General features: G+C 41.0%; 1 protein-coding gene across 7 annotated transcripts in view; it reads left to right on the top strand.

Moving 5' to 3' along the window:
- DENND5B (DENN domain containing 5B) overlaps window positions 1–22,540 on the top strand; it is a 112,977-nt gene that overhangs the window by 59,214 nt on the left and 31,223 nt on the right. For 5 of the 7 annotated variants that reach the window (XM_071769109.1, XM_071769082.1, XM_071769071.1 and 2 more), the window contains 4 exons: window positions 9,976–10,163; window positions 13,993–14,529; window positions 15,906–16,137; window positions 18,279–18,429. In XM_071769109.1, the coding sequence (XP_071625210.1) occupies window positions 9,976–10,163; window positions 13,993–14,529; window positions 15,906–16,137; window positions 18,279–18,429 (1,108 nt within the window). Of the gene's footprint in view, window positions 1–9,975; window positions 10,164–13,992; window positions 14,530–15,905; window positions 16,138–16,923; window positions 17,011–18,278; window positions 18,430–22,540 lie in introns of all 7 variants that reach the window. The other 2 variants (XM_071769054.1, XM_071769063.1) reach the window with 1 other exon arrangement.

Here is a 22,540-nt window from a genome sequence, read left to right as displayed (position 1 = left end):
TTGTGCAGAAGGAGTGCAACCTGCCTATGCATTACTTGTGTCCTTGATACAGGTACAAATTATCCACTGAATAAATTCAACTCAATTTTCAGTGCCACCAGAAGTTAGATAAATAAGAGGGGTTTTGTTTCTGGTTTTGGTTTGGTTTGTTTTTTTTTCAATTACAGACTGTAATTTAAGAGTTTACTTTTTGTTTTCACTGTGATTTTTTTTTTTTTTTTAAAGAAAAATGACAGTGAAAATTAATCCTCTCACCTCCAAAATTCAGATATTTCTCCCCCACCTCCCTCTATTACTGGTGAAGCTAAAGATGTCCTTGGCATATCCTTACTTCTCTATCTGATGAACACAACTTGATGGCACGTGGGGAAAAGCAGAGGGTTGTGTTAGGGAAACATTGTAATTATGTCAATAGCATCAGAATGCTGGTTCCCAGAGGTGAGGAATGTTGAGTGGAGGTCAATTGCAGAGCTTCAGTTTTGGCATATCCTGATAGCCAAGTGCTTGGCTAATTGTGTAATGTGGCTCCTTTTCAATGTCAGTCTTGAAATGCCTGAAAGAGAAACCAAAGCAGCTCTTTTCTTATATGAGATATAACCAGACTGGATAGTATTGAAATCTGTCTAAGCTTTGAGATCCAGCTGAGAGAAATGCTTTCTTAACTTCATGTGTTTCTCAAGGCAAAAGATGAAAAGAAGCTTTTGCCTGATGCTTGTTCTGCAGTAACGAATGATTTTGGAAATTTGTTCTTCCTTCCCTTTTGATTTAAAAAAGGATGGACCCACTGGACTGTGTTTCCAGTTGCCTGGTCTTGCTGTAGCCTTACCAAACTTGACAGTGGTGACCATACAGTGCTAAGAACCTCAAACTTATCACTAAGCATTTGTCCTCTAAAGGCAGATTACATTTTGAGGCCAAAAAAATAGAGGGCTATGAAAACAGCAAATACTGAATACAACAGGTCAAGCAGCTTGAAGTCCTAAACTTTGCAGGCAAGCATGGGCAGTGAGCTGCCTACAAGAAGGGTGGTGGTTAAGTGGAGTTGGACCTGGTTCCTGACAGAGCTGGTGGTAATGGCAGTGAAGGGCTGGCAGGAAGGTATCACAAAGACTGTATTGACTGTTCTGGAGTGGCTTTTATCTAGTCAAGTAGGAGTTGATGATGAAAAAGTTTATTTTTAGCCCTGTAGCCAAGGCGTAATGTTTCCAGCAACCTCAACAAAGGCATCTGACTAAATGAAGGGTTGAAGGGTGTTGGGTGACTTTACCCAGCTTGCCCTGGATGCATTCCCAGCAAGATACAAGAGTGTCTGGCACAGCTCTGCAGTGGGGATGAGCCCTATGGATAGCAGTCTGTACCATGGATGCTACTTTCATTTTAGGGTATCTAGTTGCTCTCTTCCTGTTGTTTTATGTGTGGGTGGCATTCCATCACTTGGGAAAATGAAGGGTTTGTAGCTGACTGTAACTTCACTTTGCAGCTTCGGCGCTCAAGCCAAGGGGTGAAGCGACTGATGTAAAAGACTGATGAGGTCATTTTTTGAGCTCATTTTTAAGCTCTTTCATTTCCCAAACATTTTGAACCATGGGAAGCTACCTTTTCCTCTCTCTTTCTACCTTTTCCTCTTCCCTATTCCTCTCAGCTTTACAGATTAAACTATAAAGCAGCCTGGTGCTAAAGAGCTGTCACTGTGGATTTACAAACCACAGTTTAGGAACTGCTGGTGTGAATAATCATGTCCTTCTGGGGGAAAAGCCACTATAACCTAAGCTTTTCAGTCTGAAGAGGTGAAATATCTGTGCAGCTTGGGAGCATCAAACAGTGCTGTGGCAGCATTAGGGTGAAACACAGAACAAGGCAAGGATAGCTGGGTAACTGCTTGTGCCTAAATGGCAAGGGTGAAAAAACAAGTCCTTACTGTTAAAGAGGCAGTGAGGGAATTAATCAAAATCTCTCTTGGTGGGTGTATGTAATAGACTTCTGTTAAGTGCTGATTTTGGCTTGCAAAGTTGGTACAGGAAACTACCTGAAAGTACTAAAAGTAGAACTCCTCTGGCTTCAGGTTACATCTTCCTGCATATAGAGAAAACTTTCAAGTTTAAATAGGGCCAAAGCTTAACAATGGAGCTTTGAAAACCAAAAGGAGGGATTAGATATTTTTTCCCAGCAGTTTTTCAGGGGGCAGTCTTTGGATTGCAACCTTATAAACTTTGCCCTCTAAAAGCCAAAGCTTGGATTATGATGTGTTCCTGTGACTTTCAAATGAAGGACCTAAGAATGACAAGACTCCCAGTAAAGCAGAAAAAACTGATACAGAGTCATAGTGGTTATCACTAAACAAGGCACACAGTGTAGCACACATCTAATATTGTGTAAGCTTGGGACTTACAGACTTTCCTTTATGAAACAGACTTGCTGTTGTAGTTTTATTATAGTTTATTCAATCACAGAAAGTAATTTTCTTGCAAGTGCCATTTATTTTATTGAGAGCACAGCTCTCCCGTGTGAGATGTAAGGGTATTGTGGATGTCCAGGCTTCCAGCAGTATCCAAGTTAATAAGAGTCTGCAATAGCTGCCACAGTATCCCAAGGACCAGTCACAAACTGCCACTTGCATGAGGTATCTGGTGGAGAGAAAGGAATTAAACTGTGGGCTCTGCAGAAACCTCGGCAATCCATTTTATGCGTCTGCTTTTCCAGGGGTTTAAACATGAGAGGGAACATGAGGATGAGACAAAGATAAACTTCTTAGAGCTTAGGCTAATTTTACTTATTATAATTTTGAGCATTCCCCATGTTGCTTTTCAAAGGGCTTGAGTAATTGCTCCTCAAAGACTGAAATGTTATTTGCATTTATTTTTTCTTATTCAATCTTAGAAATTATAAGAAATAAATACACATATATATTGTCATCACCTAGAAAAAGGTGGCATCTGAAAGGTCTTGCCTACAAAATCTATTTTAAGGGAGATTAAAAAAAAAGCTAATATATGCATTATGCACTTGCCTTTTAAAACATTTTTTTGCCATATAGTTACATAGACAACCTGTGCTCTTCTCTGCTTGTTATTTAAGTAGTTGCATTCTGTGCTGGTATTGATCAAAAACTGTCAAAGCTAATGGTGAACAGTTTACATGGAGACAAAATGTGTCTGTTCTGTGATAGGGACCCAAGTATGGGGCCATTTTTTCATTAAAAGTTGCTCAGTTTTGTTAACTGAAGTCAATATGGCCTTAAAAGTCAAGTTACTAAAGCAGCTAGGAATACAGAGAAGTTACTACAGGTCTGTAGTAAGATAAAAGCAGAGCAGCAATTCATTTAGTACATCCCCACTCCAGTTTATACCAATTGGGAAGCATAGAGGACAATTTGGAAACTGCTTTTACCACTTCGTACGCACACACTCCATCCCATCTCCCCTTTTTTTTTTTTGGTTGGATTTTTTTTATTTTCCCATTGTAAGATATTCTTACCTTCTAAAAACAGGGTGTGGAGGAGAAGTTAAATTAGGCCTTTGCATTCTAGCTATGCCAAATGCCAGATAAATAACATGCAAGTCAAAAATGGTTTTGAGTAAAATTGTTGCCCTCTAGAAGCCTGTGCCCTCCCTGCCATCCTGTGGGTCTGCCCCTGTAGCCACAGGGATGAGCAAGGGGTTCCCTGTGTCATCAGAGTCATCTTCACAGGTCTTGCTGCCACCTTGTAAGCTTGTCACAGACTTTTTCCCTGGTTTTGGAGGCTTAACCATGCTTGTAATGGGAGCTAATTCAGGTTTTCCTGTGAATTAATTTCTAAGGTGGCTCTTAATGATAAACTAATTTATGCTGAACCACTGGTGGCAGGCTGTAACATGGATAAATCATATAAACGGAAATTTATTGAAGTGGAAGTTTTGTGGTTTTCAGTTTTTTGTTGTGTTTTGTTTTTTTTTTTTCTTTTCCCATTAAGCATTTATCAGTGAGGGAAAACAGAAAGAATTGGCCTCAGTGAATATCGACCTCAGGATGTTTCCCTTGAGGCAGAGCTGATTCCCAGGCTGAGAGGCTCATTCATAGTTCAGGTGACTACATGCTGCCTGCTCTTGATTATCTTCGAGAAAATCTATCTTTTCAGACTTGCATAAATTGCTTGCCTGCTTTTATCTTGCAATTCATGTGCTATGTTGAAAGCAGGTAAATTCCCTCTTTGCTGGAGAAAAAAAGGTGGTGAAATGCTGTGGGTCATTCCCCAGGACTGTCTGCTGGTTACAGCCCTGCATCACCAGCCTTTCCAAGGGCCCTAAAGGAAGCACTGGTGCAACATGGTATCTGTGGTGAATAAACATTTCCTGCAGCAGATTTATGCATTTTATCTGAACATCTCTTGAAAATCACCTGGTCTGGCTTCTCAGTCATCACAGCTGCTAGTGTACAAACCAGATGAAAGCTGGAAGCTTCCAGGGTGCTTTGAAGTCTTCAGCATTTATATTTGTTGCTTCTTTGGAGCTACTGAGATTTGATTTGAAGACCTTCACTTTCATAAACAATTTTTGTCTCAGATGTGAATTTCAGATTTCCTCTTTCATCTGCAGAATGCTATATGCATTACAGAGCTGAAGGTGCAGAGCCATTAGACAGGTCTTATAACTGTCAGGTGCAATTCCTGACTCATGATCAGAGCAAAATATTATTATTTATAGTTTTTCCAATATACCTGGCTCAGCTAATCCTTGTCTTGTCTTGTTAAAAAAAGTAACAGTTGGACAGCGATTGCTGATAATACTTTCACTGAAGAGGTTGCATGTGGAAAAGCAGTTAGTCACAAGAATGTTTTAAAGTTTGATCATGTGTTTCCCTCTGAAGAACTAGCTTTTCTTCCTTGATCGATTGATTAATTTAATTGAATCATTTTAATTTTTTTTATTATTTTATTTTCTCTGTTGTTGGCCTTGCTTTGTTTAAAACTATCGCTTAGAATAATTTTCTTCCTTTCGATAAGGTGTCCTTTGAGCACATAATCTGATTATCATCCTCCAGGATACATTTTTACATATATGGCTTTGCAAAGCTGCTGTTACACTTCATGCATGCTCAAAAAGCTGTAGAGAAGAGGAAGTGGTGTCCAGGTAACCCATCTTTACAAATGCTCCCAAGTACTTTCAAACTGTACATAAAACAGAACTTAAAAGGAAAAGAAAAGAGGAGGCATGGTCTATTTTTAAAGCAGTGTACTGGATTTAGAAGACCCAAGCTGTGACTCCATCTCTGCAGTAGGCTTTGTACCTTCCTTTGGTAGGTTACTGAAACAAGGAGCTGGAAACCTGCCAAATTGTTCTTTCATTTAGGAAGGTTGGGTGTGTTGAAACTGGAGTAACACAGTTCTGATCACAGCAAGAACACTGTTTCTGGTTTGAATGAGTGTGTGTGTACTCCTACACAGGCCTGATAATCAAAAAACTTGTGCTTGGGCATTACCTGAGAAGGTTCCAGGTGAAGTTCTCTCTTTGATGACAACCAAAGATTTGAACTTGTTTTGGAAGTAGCATCTAAAGGAGGGAGGCCTCAGATGTTCTGGGCAGAGGTAACACTGTTTTCCCTTTCTCCTCTCAAAGAATATATTTTTTTTTTATTTTCCTGCAGTATGGGAAGGATTTTGAGGCCTCTTTGTAGGAGGAAAAGCAATTTTTATCCTAAGCTTTGCAAATTGCTTAACATCTCAGAGCTTCTGTGCCCAATCCGTGAAATGAAAGGAGAAGGATTATTTTGTTTTCTCAGTCGATGCCTGTGTTTGGACTTTAAGCTCCTTGGGATAGATATTTCTGCATGCACAGTGTCTGCTGTAATTCCATGCTGACTGCGGTTTGTCCTGTTACTGTATTAAGGACACTCAACATCAAGAGAAGTACTTCCCAAATTTTGCCCTCTTTCCAAAAAAGAAAAAAAATTATTTATGGTGAGTTGATGTTCAAAGGCTGAAACCATACCCACCTCTCGCACAAAATAGAGATCTGTAATTATACAGGAACCCCTTAGGGTTTACATTTTGAGCATCACATTGTACCTTGTGGGCCATGTGGGTATTTCCAGACCTTTTCTAAGTGTGGCTTATGCAGCAGAACTGCTGCCCCGCTACAGAGTTACCTGGTGAGCCCAGGGAAGTGGGAAGCAGGGATTTGGCCAAGGAACCCCGGCAGATGCTGCTAGAACAAGGGACTGGATCTGGCATCTTTGAACTGGATTCTGTTGCCCTCTTCTTCATGCAAGGAGGAGTTTAAGTGTGAGACACAGCTGGGTGCCAAATCCAGCTAAAACGTGGTTCTTGGGAGGCAGAAGCTGCAATAGAAACCATAAGGGCCAGTTTGAGTTGAGATTGCCTTCCCTGAGCAGTTCCTTTTGGAAAATGTCCTGTATGAAAATTAGAAATTTAACTCTGCTGTAGGGGCTTTGCTTGGTGATGTTCCCTGTCCCAAGATGGAAGAGTGAGGGGTGCAGGTAGGGCTGCCAACAAAATAAACACTGATGTATCATCACTTTGGGAGAGGGGAGAAATTAAAAACTGAAAGGAAGAAAGTGATACAGTGATGCAAGTAGGAGAGGTGGAGCAGTCAGATGGAAGTGAGATCCAGGAGAAGAGAAATTTAAATCCAAAAGCTCATCTGCAAACTGCAGAGAAAGATATCTGGTGTTTGGGATGTTCAGTAAGCCTCCAGATCTTCTGTGTCCTTTCTCCACTGACCCAGGCTGGGGCTGTGCAGTAAAGAGAAGGAGGGGAAGCCCTGAGCTCGAGTCTCTAGTGTCCACTACTTATTTCTGTACCCAGGAATGATTTTACACAGATGAAATCTTTGCTCTGGTGGCAGCAGTTGCAGCTGTGGGACAGCACCATGGGCTACAACCTTCTGCTCATGCATTTAAATTGCCAGTAGCAGCCTTGTTGGCATTGCCAGGCCTCTTCCTGCATGCAACATGGTGCATACAGCATGGAGTGGGTGAGCTCTGATTTATTTCAGTGACCTCAGGAAACTGCCTTGATTTGAGCCATTTGTCACTCTGAGTTTGTGACCTTCTGTGTATATCACCCAGGCAGAGTTTTTACTTTTTGTATCTTTTCCAGATGTTTCCCAATGTCAGATGGATGGGAAACAGAACTGTTGTGTCCTCACTCCGCTCAACCAAAAGGCCTTTCTCAAAAAACACTTCCTAAATGGGAGAATACTATCTAATCCCCTATTCTAGCTCTGAAAGCTGGAGTAGGATCAGAGAGCAGTTTTCCTGCCTGGGCCTCTCATTCATAAAATAACAGGCAAAACTTGGGCTGCACTTGGAGATTGTTATCGAAGTCTAATGGTGATGTTGGGATAGGATCTGGAAACACCCTCCCCCTGATGCAAGCACACGCAATCTATACAAACTCTGATTTTTCCATCCGCTTCCATTCTTTTCCTTCTTTTTCTTTTTCTCTTTTTTTTTTTTTTTTCCCTGCCACCTCTTTTTCTTTCTCTCATCTGGGGAAATGTAGGAGTCCCTCATTCTAAATAACCATATAAGCTTACCTCAGATGCAAGAATCTCTCAAATGAAAAAGCCTTTCTGCCTTACAGTATAGATGTCTAACCTTGTACAGGCTTGCAAGCTAAATACAAAGAAGCTAGGGTTTCTTACTTCATTAAAAATATATAAAAAGAACCATTTCCAGGTGTTTTATTTCAAATTCTTTTTTTCTGGCAGTGCCTGGGAACTTCCGTCTTCCAGGGAAAACAGCTATGTATGGAATTGTTTTTATCTCTGCTAATTGCTAGAAAACATTGCTACATGGTAATGATTAGCCCATTAATTTGGTCATCAATATTTAAAAAAAAAAACCCACAAAAAACCAGCATTCATTATAATCAGTTCTTGTTGAACTTGTTCTAGTGACTCTTAAATATTATGAATAGCATCAAAGAAGAGCAAGCATGCATTTCTAGTTGATTGTCCTCATCCAAAATTACACTTGCAGCTTTGCTGTGAAGACCTCTTATTTCACATGCCTATGTAGATCAGAACAGACTTTGAAATAGCCTCATGCATATTACGACGTGCTACTTTCTGTGTTTGATTTCTATCTTTCTTAACCTTTAAAGATTTCAGAGCTATGAAGTGTAGCTTCACCAATAGGTGTTGTAAGTTGATTCTGAATAAGTGCTCCTCAGCAAGGCAGTCAGTGGATGTGTACAATTACAGACCACTGCAAAGGGAGAGATTCATAAATGGCTGATCTGTAGCCAGGAATGGTTCTGAGGTGTAACCTTGAGTCTGACTTGTATGCATGAAAATAATTTTGGAAGATTGAATGACTAGCTATTAGTAAGACAAGATGAAAAATGTTTCTGCCCTGCTGGCTGACCTGCTGCAGATCAAGCCTGGTTTTCCACGGAGAGGTGCTTGCAAGAAGGAGAATGGGTTATGCAATTTGTTGTTTTAATTTGCATATTTATTGAAGTGCATCTTTCCAGTGACCTCCTCATAGCTGAGGGGTATCAGATGACAGAGCTTCTGTTGTTGCTGATGTCTAGCAGGGTATCAGGCTGGCTTGTGTGAGAAACTGGAAGGGTCAGGCTAGGTTCCTGCCCACGCCAAACTAATCAGTGCGACTACCAGAAAAAAGCCTTCCTACCCACCTCAAAACCAGAGCCTTCATCCATACATCTTTCATTTCATGAAGCTGGGCAGAGGTGCCAGGGGAGATGGGCAAAAGCCCAGGTGTTACCAAGGATCTGGTCTTGGTGAAGTTGAAAAATCACTCAGTTGCTCAAGGCAAAGCTTGTGAGACTTGCCTGGCATTGATGAGAACTGGTTTTGCATGGAGCCATGGTGGAGACATCCCTTCTGCCACTCTTGCCAATAACTGATGACACCGCTGTGCACTGAAGCTGGGAGAACAACTCTTTTTGTAAATAATAGAGAAGCTTTCACAAGTGGCAGAGCTGCACAATGGGAATCAGAACTGACTCCTCTCCTTGTCTATGCAATGTAGAAGCTGTGGTAGTATAGAGCATCTTACAAGACCCAGGGGTCTTCACTTGTTTCCTGATGAATTGTCTGCAGTTTGAGATTTGCTGTAAGGATGACCATCTCTTCAATATCAACATGTGATTTTCTTTTTTTTTTAATTATTATTTTTTTAATTTAAAAAAAAAAAAACAACTTTTCTCAAATTCAGGTTCCCTCATTTATAGTAAAAAATAGGTTGTCATATTGCATCACACCAGTGGGATATTTGAGAAATAATTTGCTCTTATGCAAATTCGGAAATATTCTTTCAGCTCAGCTGTATTGAATTAAATTTTAATTAAAATAAAGTGTTTACTTGAATCAAAACATTGCAGAGCAATAAACTAGTGGATTAAGTACCGATTTGGGAATGTAATGCAATATAAATATGTTAACTGTACAGAATATTTTTCATAACTAAAGTTCTGTTAGACTTCTGTTTGGATTTTACTTTAAAAATGCTTTAAAATACTTAGGGACTATAAACTTCTGCTAGTATGTGGCCAAGACAAGTCTCCTGGAAAATCCATTTAGCCTCAGAATTAGTAGCAAGTGGAGCAAAAGCAGGCAAGCAGCAGCAAGTAGGAAAGCTCTAGCACAATATTTCCTTGAAGTTCACTTCTTTTTCCTTCTTTTCCTCTTGTAAAAAAACCCCACGCTTTTTATAGAATTGGAGTATTGTTATCTTGTACGTTAGATAGAAAGCTTGGTATACTTTTAATAAATTAATGATGGGGTAGGTCTAAATGAGAAATTAATATTTATGTTCAGTACTTTCTTCCCGGGGGGTAATGAGTTTTGACAAATTAAAGCATATTTAAGTATTGTCTCACTTTCAAAATTAGATCTTCCCATGTAAACATAGTTCCTGTCTTGTTTTGTCACTGATGTTCTTGCCAGACAGATTTCACAAGCAGAACACAAAGCTGATTCAATGTCTGTCTGTTTCTCTCTCCCTGTCTAGATTATCAGCGCCTGATGACAGTGGCAGAGGGGATCACGACACTGCTGTTCCCATTCCAGTGGCAGCACGTGTATGTCCCCATCCTTCCTGCCTCTCTCCTCCATTTCCTGGATGCTCCTGTTCCTTACCTGATGGGGCTGCAGTCCAAGGAGGGAACGGACCGCTCCAAGCTGGAGCTGCCTCAGGAGGTCGGTCCCCACCTTTGGGGTTGCTACTCCAAAATCCACTGTTACTATTTGGGTGAATAATCCCTGCTGGAAAATGCCATGCCTGCTGCTGGGAGGCTTCTCTGGCACTGTGAATGAAGGCTGTTTAGCAGCAGAAATTGAGGTAGTGGGAAAAGTCTCCACAGCCCTTCTCAAGCCATTTTTTAATTTAATGAGAGCTACTAATTGCATTGATTTCTAAATGTTTCTTTCTGTGATGCTGAAAGTTTCTCTGCTTATCCTACATGACCCGCTTCACCAGATTTTGTTACTCTTTGTCATTGTCACATTGTCTTGTTGACAGGGGGCTAAAGAGCATTTCATTTGGGGATATGCTCTTTAGGAATCTGCAACCAGGTGTGGTTATGAGATGGTATAAACCTGCCCCTGTCCCATCACTGCAGCTGAGAAGTGTCTTCTCTCTTGCCAGCCTCATCCCACTCGTGGGTGAACCCACATGCTCCTGGTTGGGTCAAAGTCTATTACTAGACCAACATCCTGGCCTCACATGATCTGCATTAATACCATACCTATAACCTACTTAGAGGCACTCACACACACATGCCTTTCAAATTTTGACTCACTACAATGTCTTGTGAACTAAAGATTATGTCCAAAGATGCACTTCCAAAGATGGACAAGCGTGTCCAAACAAGGGCAACAAAGCTGGTGAAGGTTCTAGAGCATAAATCTTAGCAAGAGCATCTGAGGGAACCGGGGTTGTTTAGCCTGGAAAAAAGGAGGCTGAGGGGAGACCTTATCCCTCTCTACAATTACCTGAGAGGAGACTGTAGCGAGGTGGGTGTTGGTTTCTTATCCCAACTAGCAAACAATAGGACAAGACAAAATGGCCTCAAGTTGTGCCAGAGGATGTTTAGATTAGGAAAAATTTCTTTACTAAAGGGTCCATAGTTGCTGGGACAGGCTGCTCAAGGAAGTGGTGGAATTATTCGTGGAGGTATTTAAAAGACATCTAGATATGGTGCTTAGGGACATGGTTTAGTGGTGGACTTGCCAGTGCAATGGTTGGACTTGATAATCTTGACAGTCTTTTACAGCCAAACTGATTCTGTGATTCTATGATCTGTTCTCCCATGCAACGGGAAGTAAAAATTTTCCCTGGTCTTTTGCATTTCCCTCAAAAAAAAAAAAAGAGGAAGGAAAGGCTGTCCTCTTAATGTAGGTGTTAAAAATTAGAGGTGGTAGAGTGTTAAGTGGAGATTTTTCTCCTCAAAATTTGATCAAGATGGTTAAAACTGCTTATCATTTTAACCTGGCCACCAATCACTTTCCATACTGCAAAGTCTTTGGGATACTGGTAGCCTGTTAGCATTTGAGATAGTGACTGAACACATGCATTTTAGTTTGGTTTTCTTCTTAAAATTAGTGGTAACCCAAAGAATAACTGTTTGTATGGCAGTACTCAGCTCCATGTGGGAACCTCTCCTGCGGGCAGAGTCCCTAAGAGCAAAGAGGTGCTCTTACTGACAAGTCAGGTGGGAGCAGCAGCAGAGGAGAACATGCAGGAGGGGGAGTTTGTGGCAGTGCAGGGATAAACACAGGGCAAGATAATGTGGCTTTTTATAAAGATCTATTTTAGGTACTAGGTGGAGGCGACTGATTCTTAACCCTGTTGGCAGGTAACAGTGCCATGTAACAGTCTTAACTCATGAATACAATGATCCATTCACATGAAATTTTCACTGATGTGGAAATAAAGCTGGTATCTAGCTGCACTTTTCAGTAAAAGCATGCTAATATTACATAATTACTGTGATTTTTAGAATTATTATTCATATGCTTCTAGTTAGCAGATTAAGCTGTCATTTTCCTTAAATTAAAATTGTAATGTGATGAGCTTGCTGTATTGCTAGAATAGCAAATTAAGTATTGCCAGTGAGGGAAGAGAAATAGTGGGGTTATGATATTTGATAAACGAGTGAAAAACAATCAGTGCAGCATTTATGAGCACCATGGGCTGAGGAACTGTGGGAGAGGGAAAGAAGGAAGGGGGTTTGAACAGGGAAGATCTTGAGCATCAAATTCCTCTAGACAATAACAAAATCCTTCAACGTGGAAGCAGTGATGAAGCACTGTTTGCCTGAGCATTCCTTTGTTGCTCAGGCCAGGGGCTAGCTTTTCAAGCTCTTAGTCTAAATATAAAACATTTGTTTGTTAGAGATAAAAATTCTAACAACTGGCCATCATGCTGTATTAAGGTTGCTAATCTCTCTGCATTAACTTTAATCATCAGATGTTTTTGAAGAGAGGAGAGCGACCAATTCCCCAAGGGCTTTCTGAGTCCAAACCTCATTTTTCAAATTTTGTAAATGATATGCAGAGCTGAAATTAAAAAGCCTTTGAAATGAAATATTGATAGATAAGAAAACAGTCCCTGAGCTAAAGAACCATATTGATGCATACATACTACAACACTTTAACACTGTATAGCTTGGTAAAGCAAATTATTTTGTATGAAGAAATGTTTTTCATTGTACAGTTCAAATTTATGATGAAAAAGGGAGCTGAAGGGACACTTCTTTTTACCAGATGAATCCTAATACCCCTTTAAGTATCTATGTGAAAGGTGATGAATCTCAAGCACACCCCTTAAAAATCCAATATATTATAACCATGTTTGCCGTGGAATGTATTGTCCTGCAGAAAGTTAACCTTTTCAGAAAAGGAGGAAAATAGGTCCTTTCTATTTACGTAATCTGAGGATTAGTCTGCAGTATTTGGTGTGGAGTAAAGAACAGTAGAAGTGCTTTGGAGAAGGCAGAGGAGCTATGCTGATGGCCAGGTGAATCTAACAAAGACCTGATGTTGCCCTGTGGATTCCTACAACTCTCATTCTGCAGCTTTATGCAAGGATAAAACCCTTCAAAGCTCAGCACCTTGGGAATCTGACCTGGTTTAAGATTTTATTCAGCACAGTGCACTCCGACAGAGAATTTCAGATGTAAGCTGCAGTTCAGAAGATCAATTACTGTTTTTTATTCTGCTATTATTCCTGAGGGTGCATTTGCCATGTAATTAATTTTATGTAAGGTTCTTCCATCCCCCCATTGACACTTTCCTAGTAAAAGTATCTGCTCTGATAGATTCATGTCTTCACTTAGCTTTAATCTTATGGGCTGAGATCCATCTTCCAACATAGCAAAGCTGTCTAAGAGCACTCTGTTTAAATCTTGAGAAGAGGAATAGCCAAGATTAAAAGCCTCCATGGAAACAGGGGGTAGGGAAAGTGGGAAAACAGGGCTTGCTCTCTAGGGGACACGCTGTACTCAGAGATGATCCCAAAGGATTTCCCTGGGACCTTCTTTTGAACCTTTGCTCACAGCAGTGTCATCTTTCTCATGGAACAACTCATTCCTTGGTAGAACAATTACAGAAGCTTCTTGCAGTTGGATCCTGGAAATAAACATGCCCTTGAGATGTGGTAATTGACAAAGCAGTATTTATGTGGGCTAAGAAGTGGTGCTAAACATCCAACAAGCCTGCTGGTGTGTCCTTGCTAGGTCCAGGAGGGGATATCAAATCTGTGAGTTGGGAAGTTTGGGATCTGCAAGTCTCAGGAGAACAGGAGGGGGTTACAGAAGACTTTGTTTTTTCATTAAATCATTGCCATCCATTTGTCCCCCAGCTTTGCTGACATCTGGAATGTTGCAGGCTAGATGACACAGCTTAAGTCTCCTTCATCATATTTGTGCTCTTGTCCTTTTGTCTGGAAGCCTCTGGGAAAAACGGGGCTATTTAGCACAGGAGCCAGTTCAGTGCTGAGTATCTGAAACTTTTCTTTGTCTTTCAGGCAAACTTGTGCTTTGTAGACATTGACAACCATTTCATCGAACTGCCAGAGGAATTCCCCCAGTTCCCCAACAAGCTGGAATTTATCCAGGAAATCTCAGAGGTGCTCCTGCAGTTTGGGATCCCACCGGAGGGTAACCTGCACTGCAGTGACAGTGCCACCAAACTCAAGAACCTGGTTCTTAGTGACCTGGTGAATGACAAGAAGAATGGGAACATCCCCAGCAATGCCCTCAACATGTACGAGCTGCTGAAAGGCAACGAGACCATCGCCCGCCTCCAAGCCCTTGCCAAGAGAACAGGAGTGACAATGGAAAAAATCACCATCACGGCTCCCCTGGTGGAGAAGGAGAAGGATGGGAAATTGCCATGTGAGGAGGTGGAGCTGAGGGACTACAAACTGAACGTGCAGCTCCGCGAGGTTTTCGCCAACCGCTTCACGCAGATGTTTGCAGACTACGAGGCTTTTGTCATTCAGGCTGCCCCCGATATGGAGTCCTGGCTGACAAACAGGGAACAAATGCAGAACTTTGACAAAGTAATGATAGCCATCTCTTTGGTTTTCCCTCTGAAAGTGCTTTTTGGGAGGGAGGGAGAATACCTATATTATGCATGTATAGGCTAAGTACTCTTAATCCACTGTTCACTGTCTGTCTCACCACAACACTTGTCAGTTTTGTTTATGAAGAGCCAGATGGGCTGACAGAGTAAATTGGTGCAAACCAATCCACCAAACCAGTCAGAGCCATCTTGGCTTGTATGAACCAGGCTGGTGGCATGTTTCTGCACAGCTGATGGGGCTTTTCCTGTGGGTTTGATGGAAGGGTAGCAATGAAGTGATTTACTTTTTGAAAATTATTTTCTTTTTTCTCTGCTGAGAGGAGAGGTGCATGCAGGAGACAAAAAACAAATCTGGTCTTTCTTGTTTCCTAATTTCACAGTAGAGCTTTTTGTTAATGGGTAGTGTTGTTTCAGTAGGTTATGGCATCCTTATGGCAGAGGAGTACTTTTATGACTCCTTTGTAAGTGTGTACACAAGAGGGAAAAGGAAGTTGAGATTAGAAATGGGGAAATAAAGAGACTGTAGGCCAGCAAAAGGAATGAGAAACATTTGGGAGCTTGCACAGTTTACTATTTCTGAGTAATTTGGCAAAATAGATAGCACTCTTAGCCATCAGCTTTTTTCAGATGCAAGTCCTTCTCCAAGAAGAATGTTAGAGGGATAAACAGTCAGGAACAGACTAAATATTGATCTGAGTCAGGTTTTGATCCAAAAAACGCTTCCATGCCTTTTATTGGTCTCGTTTTGTATTCAGGTGTTGGAACAAGTGCAGCATTCAAAAGGAGGGACTTGCTGAGGCAATCTGTGCTATACAATAAAATTGTCTCTTACCGTCAGTGCATTCAGATATTTAGGCACACACTCAGTTTTAATTGGAAATTCATTATTAATTGCCTCACTTTACTCCACAAAAGAGCGATAACTGAAGAGCACTTTACACGTCGATGTATAACATATATGTCATGTGTATAACAAGGGACCTGGTCCCAGGCAGGGACATGCTGACCTAGAGGTCCCAAGTTGGCACCCATGGTGTTGGTCTGCTTTGGGTTGCATGGGGCTCATTCCTGCAGGTGGTACTGCTGGGATGCTTTGAAAATGCTGTCAGCAAGGGCACCACTTCAGTAACTCCTCATTCCCTTTACTTTAGCCCCCACGAAGCCTCCTTGACTTCTTATTTCTCACAGTCCTAGCAAAAGAGGTGACCTGGGAACCAACCCCCTTTGTAGATGGGTTTGCACCTCTCAGAGAGGTGTTTTTTGTGGTGGGGAGGCCTAGTGCAGGCTGGATCATCTCTGTCACAAGGTGGCTCAGGCAGGAACATGGCACTAATGGGCTGTTCTGTGTTTCAGGCTTCCTTCCTTTCGGACCAACCCGAGCCTTACCTCCCGTTCCTTTCACACTTCATTGAAACACAGATGTTTGCAACCTTTATAGACAATAAGATAATCTCCCAGTGGGAAGAGAAAGACCCTTTTCTACGAGTTTTTGACTCCCGCATTGAGAAAATAAGGCTGTATAATGTGAGGGCCCCTGCACTGCGGACATCCAACTATCAGAAATGCAGCACTTTGAAAGAAGCAGGTATGTTCAGACGGGCTACTAAAATATTCAAAAGTACAATGTCAGCCACAAAGAAATATAGGTATTCAGTCATCTGAGCACTGCAGCTGTTGAGGAAGCCCTAGACTCAGTGGTGTCCTTATTTTCCCTATCAAAAACTTCAGCATGCTGTTAAATGCTAAAACCAGCAGGAGCCTTTACCTTCCCTTCAAACTCTCCTGTGCCAGGGCCCTTGATGAGCACAAACCAAACCGTGGAGCTGCGCTCCTGTTCCATTGCTGGGAGAGCTTTCCTTCACTGCAGAGGTGGGACCAGTGCCAGACACACTGAGGAGCTCAGCCCTGGTGTCTGCTCTACTGGCCTCATCTTTACTTTCCTGTAAAAAGACCTTTTTTTTTTTTTTTTTGCCTTAGGCCATTTGGTTATAGCAGCAGGAGATGCTGGGTACCTAATCCTCTGTGGCATATTTAGTAGCTCCAGTAATACATTTTCAGTGTTAACAAATAATACCCTGTATACTGAAGATTTGGGGTTTTTTCCATTACAATCACAGGATGCATTTTCAATGTATACTTTATTTTCTTACTGTGCAAGTATTTATTTAGTTTCCAAGTAATACAGGGAAATTATACTCTTAAATTTGCTGAGACACATATTAATGAACTGGGGCAAACACATTTCTCATGGTGGGTTGTTTTTTTTTTTCATTTTAATTTTCAGAGTGTCTTACTTGTTACAGATGTGGTAGGAATAGAAATTCTCTGTCTGCTGAACTTTTTTCTATTTAAAACCAATTCTAATTTACAGGTCGAGTGTCTATTCAGCGTCTAGTTTTGGTAGATATTGTGGCACCGGAACCTCATTCTCTGTCTTGTGAAAAGCAGCAGACTGATAGTAATGCCAATTTGCCTTTGTATTTACCATTCACAATATATGTGACCTTAGCACTGATCCAGCACCCGCTTGTTTAACCTACTGTTTTTAGAATGCTTCAGACCCTCTGACTTCACAGTACACGATCCAAACCCCTTCCTCGAAAAAACCAAACCACCAAAGAAAAACCACCCCAAAAAACCCCAAACATATACAAAGTGGTTGGGTTTTTTGTGTTGTTTTATTTTTTGTAGAGGGAAGATTAAAAAAAAAGCTGAGATTATCTAATGATAATGTATGTAAATCTTATGACAGTTTCTTTCCCATCACAGTTTTATAAAATAGGACACAAGGTCTGTGTTGTTCTTAACAAATGGAAAATGGATTTAGTTTCCACATTTTGCATATTGATTCACTAGTCAGGACAGGCTGAAAAGAACAGGCCTGCCCATTAATGGATGGGCTGTAACAAGTTGAATATTAAAGTTTCTAATTAAATGCTGCTTTTCTCCATGCAACTCCTTTCCCTTCTCCTTCACAGTGCATCTGACTCAGTGATGAGAGGGTGACAGATTTTATTTTCATCCTGCTCAAGACTTGAGATTAAATCCTCCCATCCTTGAAGCAAATGACTGAACTGCATTAGTCTCAGCAGAGCCATGATTATTAGGGAGCCCTCTCTGGTCTTGTCATAGCCTGCCCTGCTTCCAAGCATCTGTTCATCTTCTTGCTGCTGCTCAGGCCTTGCTGCAGTTAGCCATGCTTTTTAAGGGCCTACCATCCATCAGTGGCATATTTAATTTCAGGAGGGGGATTGTTATAGATGCCAGATGTTTGCAAAACTCAGGTATCATCACCCCTACATCTGTCCAGGGAGACGTGTCCAGGGCAAAGCGAGATGTCCAACCCTGCAGAGATGCAGCTGGTCTCAGAGGCTCCATCCTGCCAAAGGAGCATGAAAGCCAAACATTGAATTCCAGGAAAAGATTACACTGCCCTTGCCATTTCATAGCCCATCTTGTTGACTCCTCTAAGCACCTGCTTGCTTAACAGCTAATTTGCTTGTGCTGATCTTCCTGGTGTTGGGTGGAGAAACCTAAAGCAAAATAACAAAATAACAGCGGGGATGTTTCCTCACTTCTTAAAGCCACAGATTTATGGGTCTAAGGTCACTAATTCAACTATTCAGAGTGTTTTCAGGGTTGAGAGCATGCCTGCTTCTGTTGCTGTAGCACGTGCCTTCAGGTGGTTCACTAACACAGTTGTTCCCCTGTGCCTGTAACTTGCAGCTCAATCCATCGAGCAGAGGCTGATGAAGATTGATCACACAGCCATCCACCCCCACTTACTTGATATGAAGATTGGCCAAGGGAAATATGAACAAGGATTCTTCCCAAAATTGCAATCGGATGTCCTGGCAACGGGACCCACCAATAACAAGTAAGGATAGGTTTTATTTGCTGGGTTTGAAAGCAGGTTTCTCATTTACAAGATTCACACCATTGGACTGAAGTCTTAATTTTGGATGGCTTCTGACCATTCTGATGAACTTTAGCAGCTCCTTCCATTTCTGGTTTGTATGGGCTGCTATTTTTGAAGTTACAGCCATAGTTTGAGTTACCTTAGAAAGACTGCTCAGCACTGGTTTCTGTTGAGTGGTAAGTGCTGTGCCTCCTCATACACGTTTTTTTTGATCATTGCCATAATAAATTTAATTTCTTCTAGCTTGCACTGAGTAAGGTAAGTTGGAAACCTTGAGCTAAAATTCAGATTCTGAAAGAAATTTTGGTATTGAAGCCTCCACGTCATCATATGCAGTTTAATTAATACCCACACTCTTCCTTTCTTTTCTTTAGCTGCTATTACATGTCCCAAAGATTCTTATAGCTCTTTTATATTCTCTGTCAGTTTCCACATTAGAATTACCTGGAAGAAGAATTCAGTGAGGGTGGACAGTGGTTCTGTACCTACGTTGCTATTTTGAGTCTGACATGGTTCTGTAGTGCACTTTGATATGAAGGTAGAGGTACCTATACCATACAATCTAGCATGTCATTATATAGTTAATTTTCCTAATGTAAAATGAGAACCTGGAGCAACTAATACGATTTACACTTACGTAGTTATAAAGTAAGTGCTGTATCTTTATGTTTTTTCTTCCCCCAGAGCTCAGGAAAAGGGGGGAAAGGTTTGTGCATCAATGATTCCTGATATTACTAGCTCAGGAGAAAACTTGCAGATTTGGTGGTAGGTCAAGGTGGGGCACAGCTAAATCTGAGAGCTTTAGAAGCTACAGTTTTCCAAATTTTAAAGCTAGCTATGCACTGAGCTCCTAAATGAGGTGTCTACTTAATTCTACTTATACACCTTTTGTGTACCTGAGTGCTAGCTAAGCCCTTTTTAATAATCTAAGAGGCATAAGACTTGCAAATAATAAAGGTATTGTTAAGCACTGTTTAAAGAATTTCTATTCCTTAAAAGAAATCAAAAAAAAAATAAATCAAAGGAGGACTGTGTATTTCAAAGTTTCTTTGTCTGCAGTTTTCTTGCAAAATGAGACAAAAGTTTACAGGTAGTGCTCCCTTGAGGAATGAAGGATTTTTTTATCTTGTGGAATGCTGTGGTCAGCAGTCTGCCTCTTATCCCAATGGTGGGTTTCAGTTTTACAGTGTCAGCAACAGTGTGAGTGTGCCCAGCCTGCTGAAAGTTGCTTGTATCTTTTGTGTCTCTTGCAGAATCTTAGCGAATCTATGAATAACCATCAAATTAAAAATAGTTTTCCCTATTTTTTTGAGATGCTTCTGTTAGATATATTAGAATGTGACTTGAACTCCTGAAGTGATACTTTTGATTTAGGTAGCTGGTTTTGGTCTTCAAATTCTAGCATGTTTCAGAATTTGTAAGTACCAAAATCCCATTACTTACTACAAAGTGGTGTCAAAGTGACAAATGCTTGGAATTCCTTCAGCTGTATATTGCCAAAAAGGCTTGTAATTGAAAAATCTCAAGACCATCTGTTTTTATCTTTCTGCTTCCTGGCTTTTATATGTGAGCATCTGGGAGGACTCTCCCTCTCATTTAAGACATGTAATTCTGCTGAATTTACACCCACGTATAAAAAAGATAGCCTTTTCATGCTCTCTGCAAATACATCATAATTCTTTTGACCACAAAAGCAATTGAAGTATAGCCATCCATTAATCTGAATTTCCCAGTGTATGCTGCTTGGGAGTGTGTTACACTTGCATTTGGGACTACTGGGCATTTCCCTTGCACTTCACATGTAACTATTGTGTGTGTTCATAAACTTAATGCAAGGAATATTTTTATGTAGATCAGGATTATTTTGGCAGACTACAGGTTCTACACATCAGTTTTTGTCCTGAATATTTTAAGTAAGTGTACTTGGAGGGGAAAAAACCTCCACAAACTAAAACATTCCCATGTTTTAATGAAAATTTGCCCTTGCATATCAGGAATCAGATTTTTATTGCTTCCCTTTCTGGACAGGTAAGCTAAAAAATATATAGCTGGAGCTCATAATATTATCTAGGTATTGCTTTCCTGTACCCACGTAGAGCCCTGCCTGGTGGTGACAGCACTCATGTATATAATATATCTAAATCAGAAATACAATGCAAGGACCACTTTTAGTTTAAGTCCTTTATCCCGTGTGTGATCCCAGGAAACCGTGTTGCCCAGACAGGCAGAAATTGTTTGGAAGGGGGGGTGCCTGGCTCTTTCTTGCTGTGGATGAAGAGCAGGGCTTGGGGACACAGGGAGGGTTGACAGTCACGTTGGATTGCTTCCACCTAAATGCAGCTGGAAACAAGTGTTGATCACATTACTGTGTGTGTTAAAACACTGAAGTCTGTCAGAGAAGCAAAGTCTGATGCTGGTTCATCTGTCAGCCCACAGCCATGCTCTGCAGGATGTTTTGCCCCACTTCTGTCACTCTGCTCCTGCTTCCCCCCAAGGTGTCCTCTGAAAGACTGGACAAGTGATTGAACCCATGTTCCTCTGGCCCTGTCAGCATCCCATTCCTTGCTGCTTTCTCTCATCTGCTTGGTCATTTTTGGGTTAGGAAAGCCTCATTTTACATTTGCTCCTATTCTGGCTGGACTTGCAGGTGCATGCTTGGTGTCATTAGCACTTGGCTTTACCATTGTGATGGCAAAGAAATGCTGACTTGTTTAGCTAAGCAAGAACTTCACTGAAAACAACTCCAGACTGCATTTTTTTGGGGAAAAAAATAATGGATAGTTTAAAAACAAAGAAATGAAAAAAAAAAAACAAAAACCAAGCAAGCAAAAGCCCAAACAAACAAAAAACCCACCCCAAGACCCCACTTCTATAAAGGCAGAGAAGAGACTTCCAGGTGTATAGGTTCTCTGGTCATCTTTTTGATCTAAATTGCCAGAACATGAAAATATATTAATTCCAGAATACGCAGACCTGGACTTAAGCAAAATATAACTATTGTATCCAAATATTTCTAGAAAGTAAAAGAAACGTTATTTTTTTGTAAGAAAAGAGTGATTCATCCCAGCTAACAGCAATTAAAAAAAATAAAAGACACCTCCAAAACAAATAAAAAAAAATCCCACCCAGTTCTGTTCTCTTTCCCATCAGTCAGCAACATCCCACTCGAGAGACTCCATCTGCACTCATTGCTTTTGATACATCCCCCAGGTCATGGGAAAACCTCCTGAATCTCCAGGCAGCAGCTGCAGCTTCCTCTGGGTTTAGAGGTGGCCCATGCACCCTGCTCTAACTGTGTAAAGCAGTGGCTTCAGCAGAAGTCCTCGGAGCAAGCATCCCTGGAGACACCAGGCTGCAGTCCCCTTGGCAGTTGCTCTGTTTATCTGTAAAAGAGCAGAGGTTTCCAGAGTCTTCCTCTCTTTTTTCAAACCCCAGCACCACATTGTGGCTTCTACATGTTCCCCTCTTCCCACCCAGCATGTATTTTCTGCCAGGCTTTTAAAACTGTAGCTGGGACTCCACTGGCTGATGCCATCTGCAGTGTTGCAGAAAAGGAATTTGAATGACAAAAAGCTGAGCTACATAAACACTTCATGGTTTTCGATTAGCTAATTGTTAAATTAGGGTGAATATGCTTACAGTGCAAAATTAAAACAATGAAACAAGCTGTGTTTCCAATCTAATTGATTACCTTGTAACTTAATTTGTACTAAGAAGCTTGATAAATGAGATTAAATACTGCAGAGGAAAACACTGATTGCACACCAAGCATGGGAATGTGTTTGCATTCTAGCAATTTGCAGTGAATGCTTTCTATAAGAACAACTGAACTGCTGGGTTTTTTTTTCTTAATTTCTTTTGGTTTTCAGAGGAAGATTTTGCTTAGCTACACATTTACAAAATGGCTTAAATTATCCTTTTCTCCCTTCCTCTTTGTTTGGCTTCTTTTCCCACCTTCTTTCTCTGCTCCCTGCTTTCCTCCTTGCTTCCTCCCCTGCCCAGCCTGTTTCCTCTTTCCTGCCCTGGCCACTTCTCTCTCCTATGAACTGTGTGCTTTTGTCTGTCCTCT

This window comes from Heliangelus exortis, chromosome 1 (genome assembly GCF_036169615.1).
Source record: "Heliangelus exortis chromosome 1, bHelExo1.hap1, whole genome shotgun sequence".
Taxonomy (NCBI): Eukaryota; Metazoa; Chordata; class Aves; order Apodiformes; family Trochilidae; genus Heliangelus; species Heliangelus exortis.
Note: the sequence above shows the minus strand (reverse complement) of the source record. Positions and strands in the feature narration are given on the sequence as shown.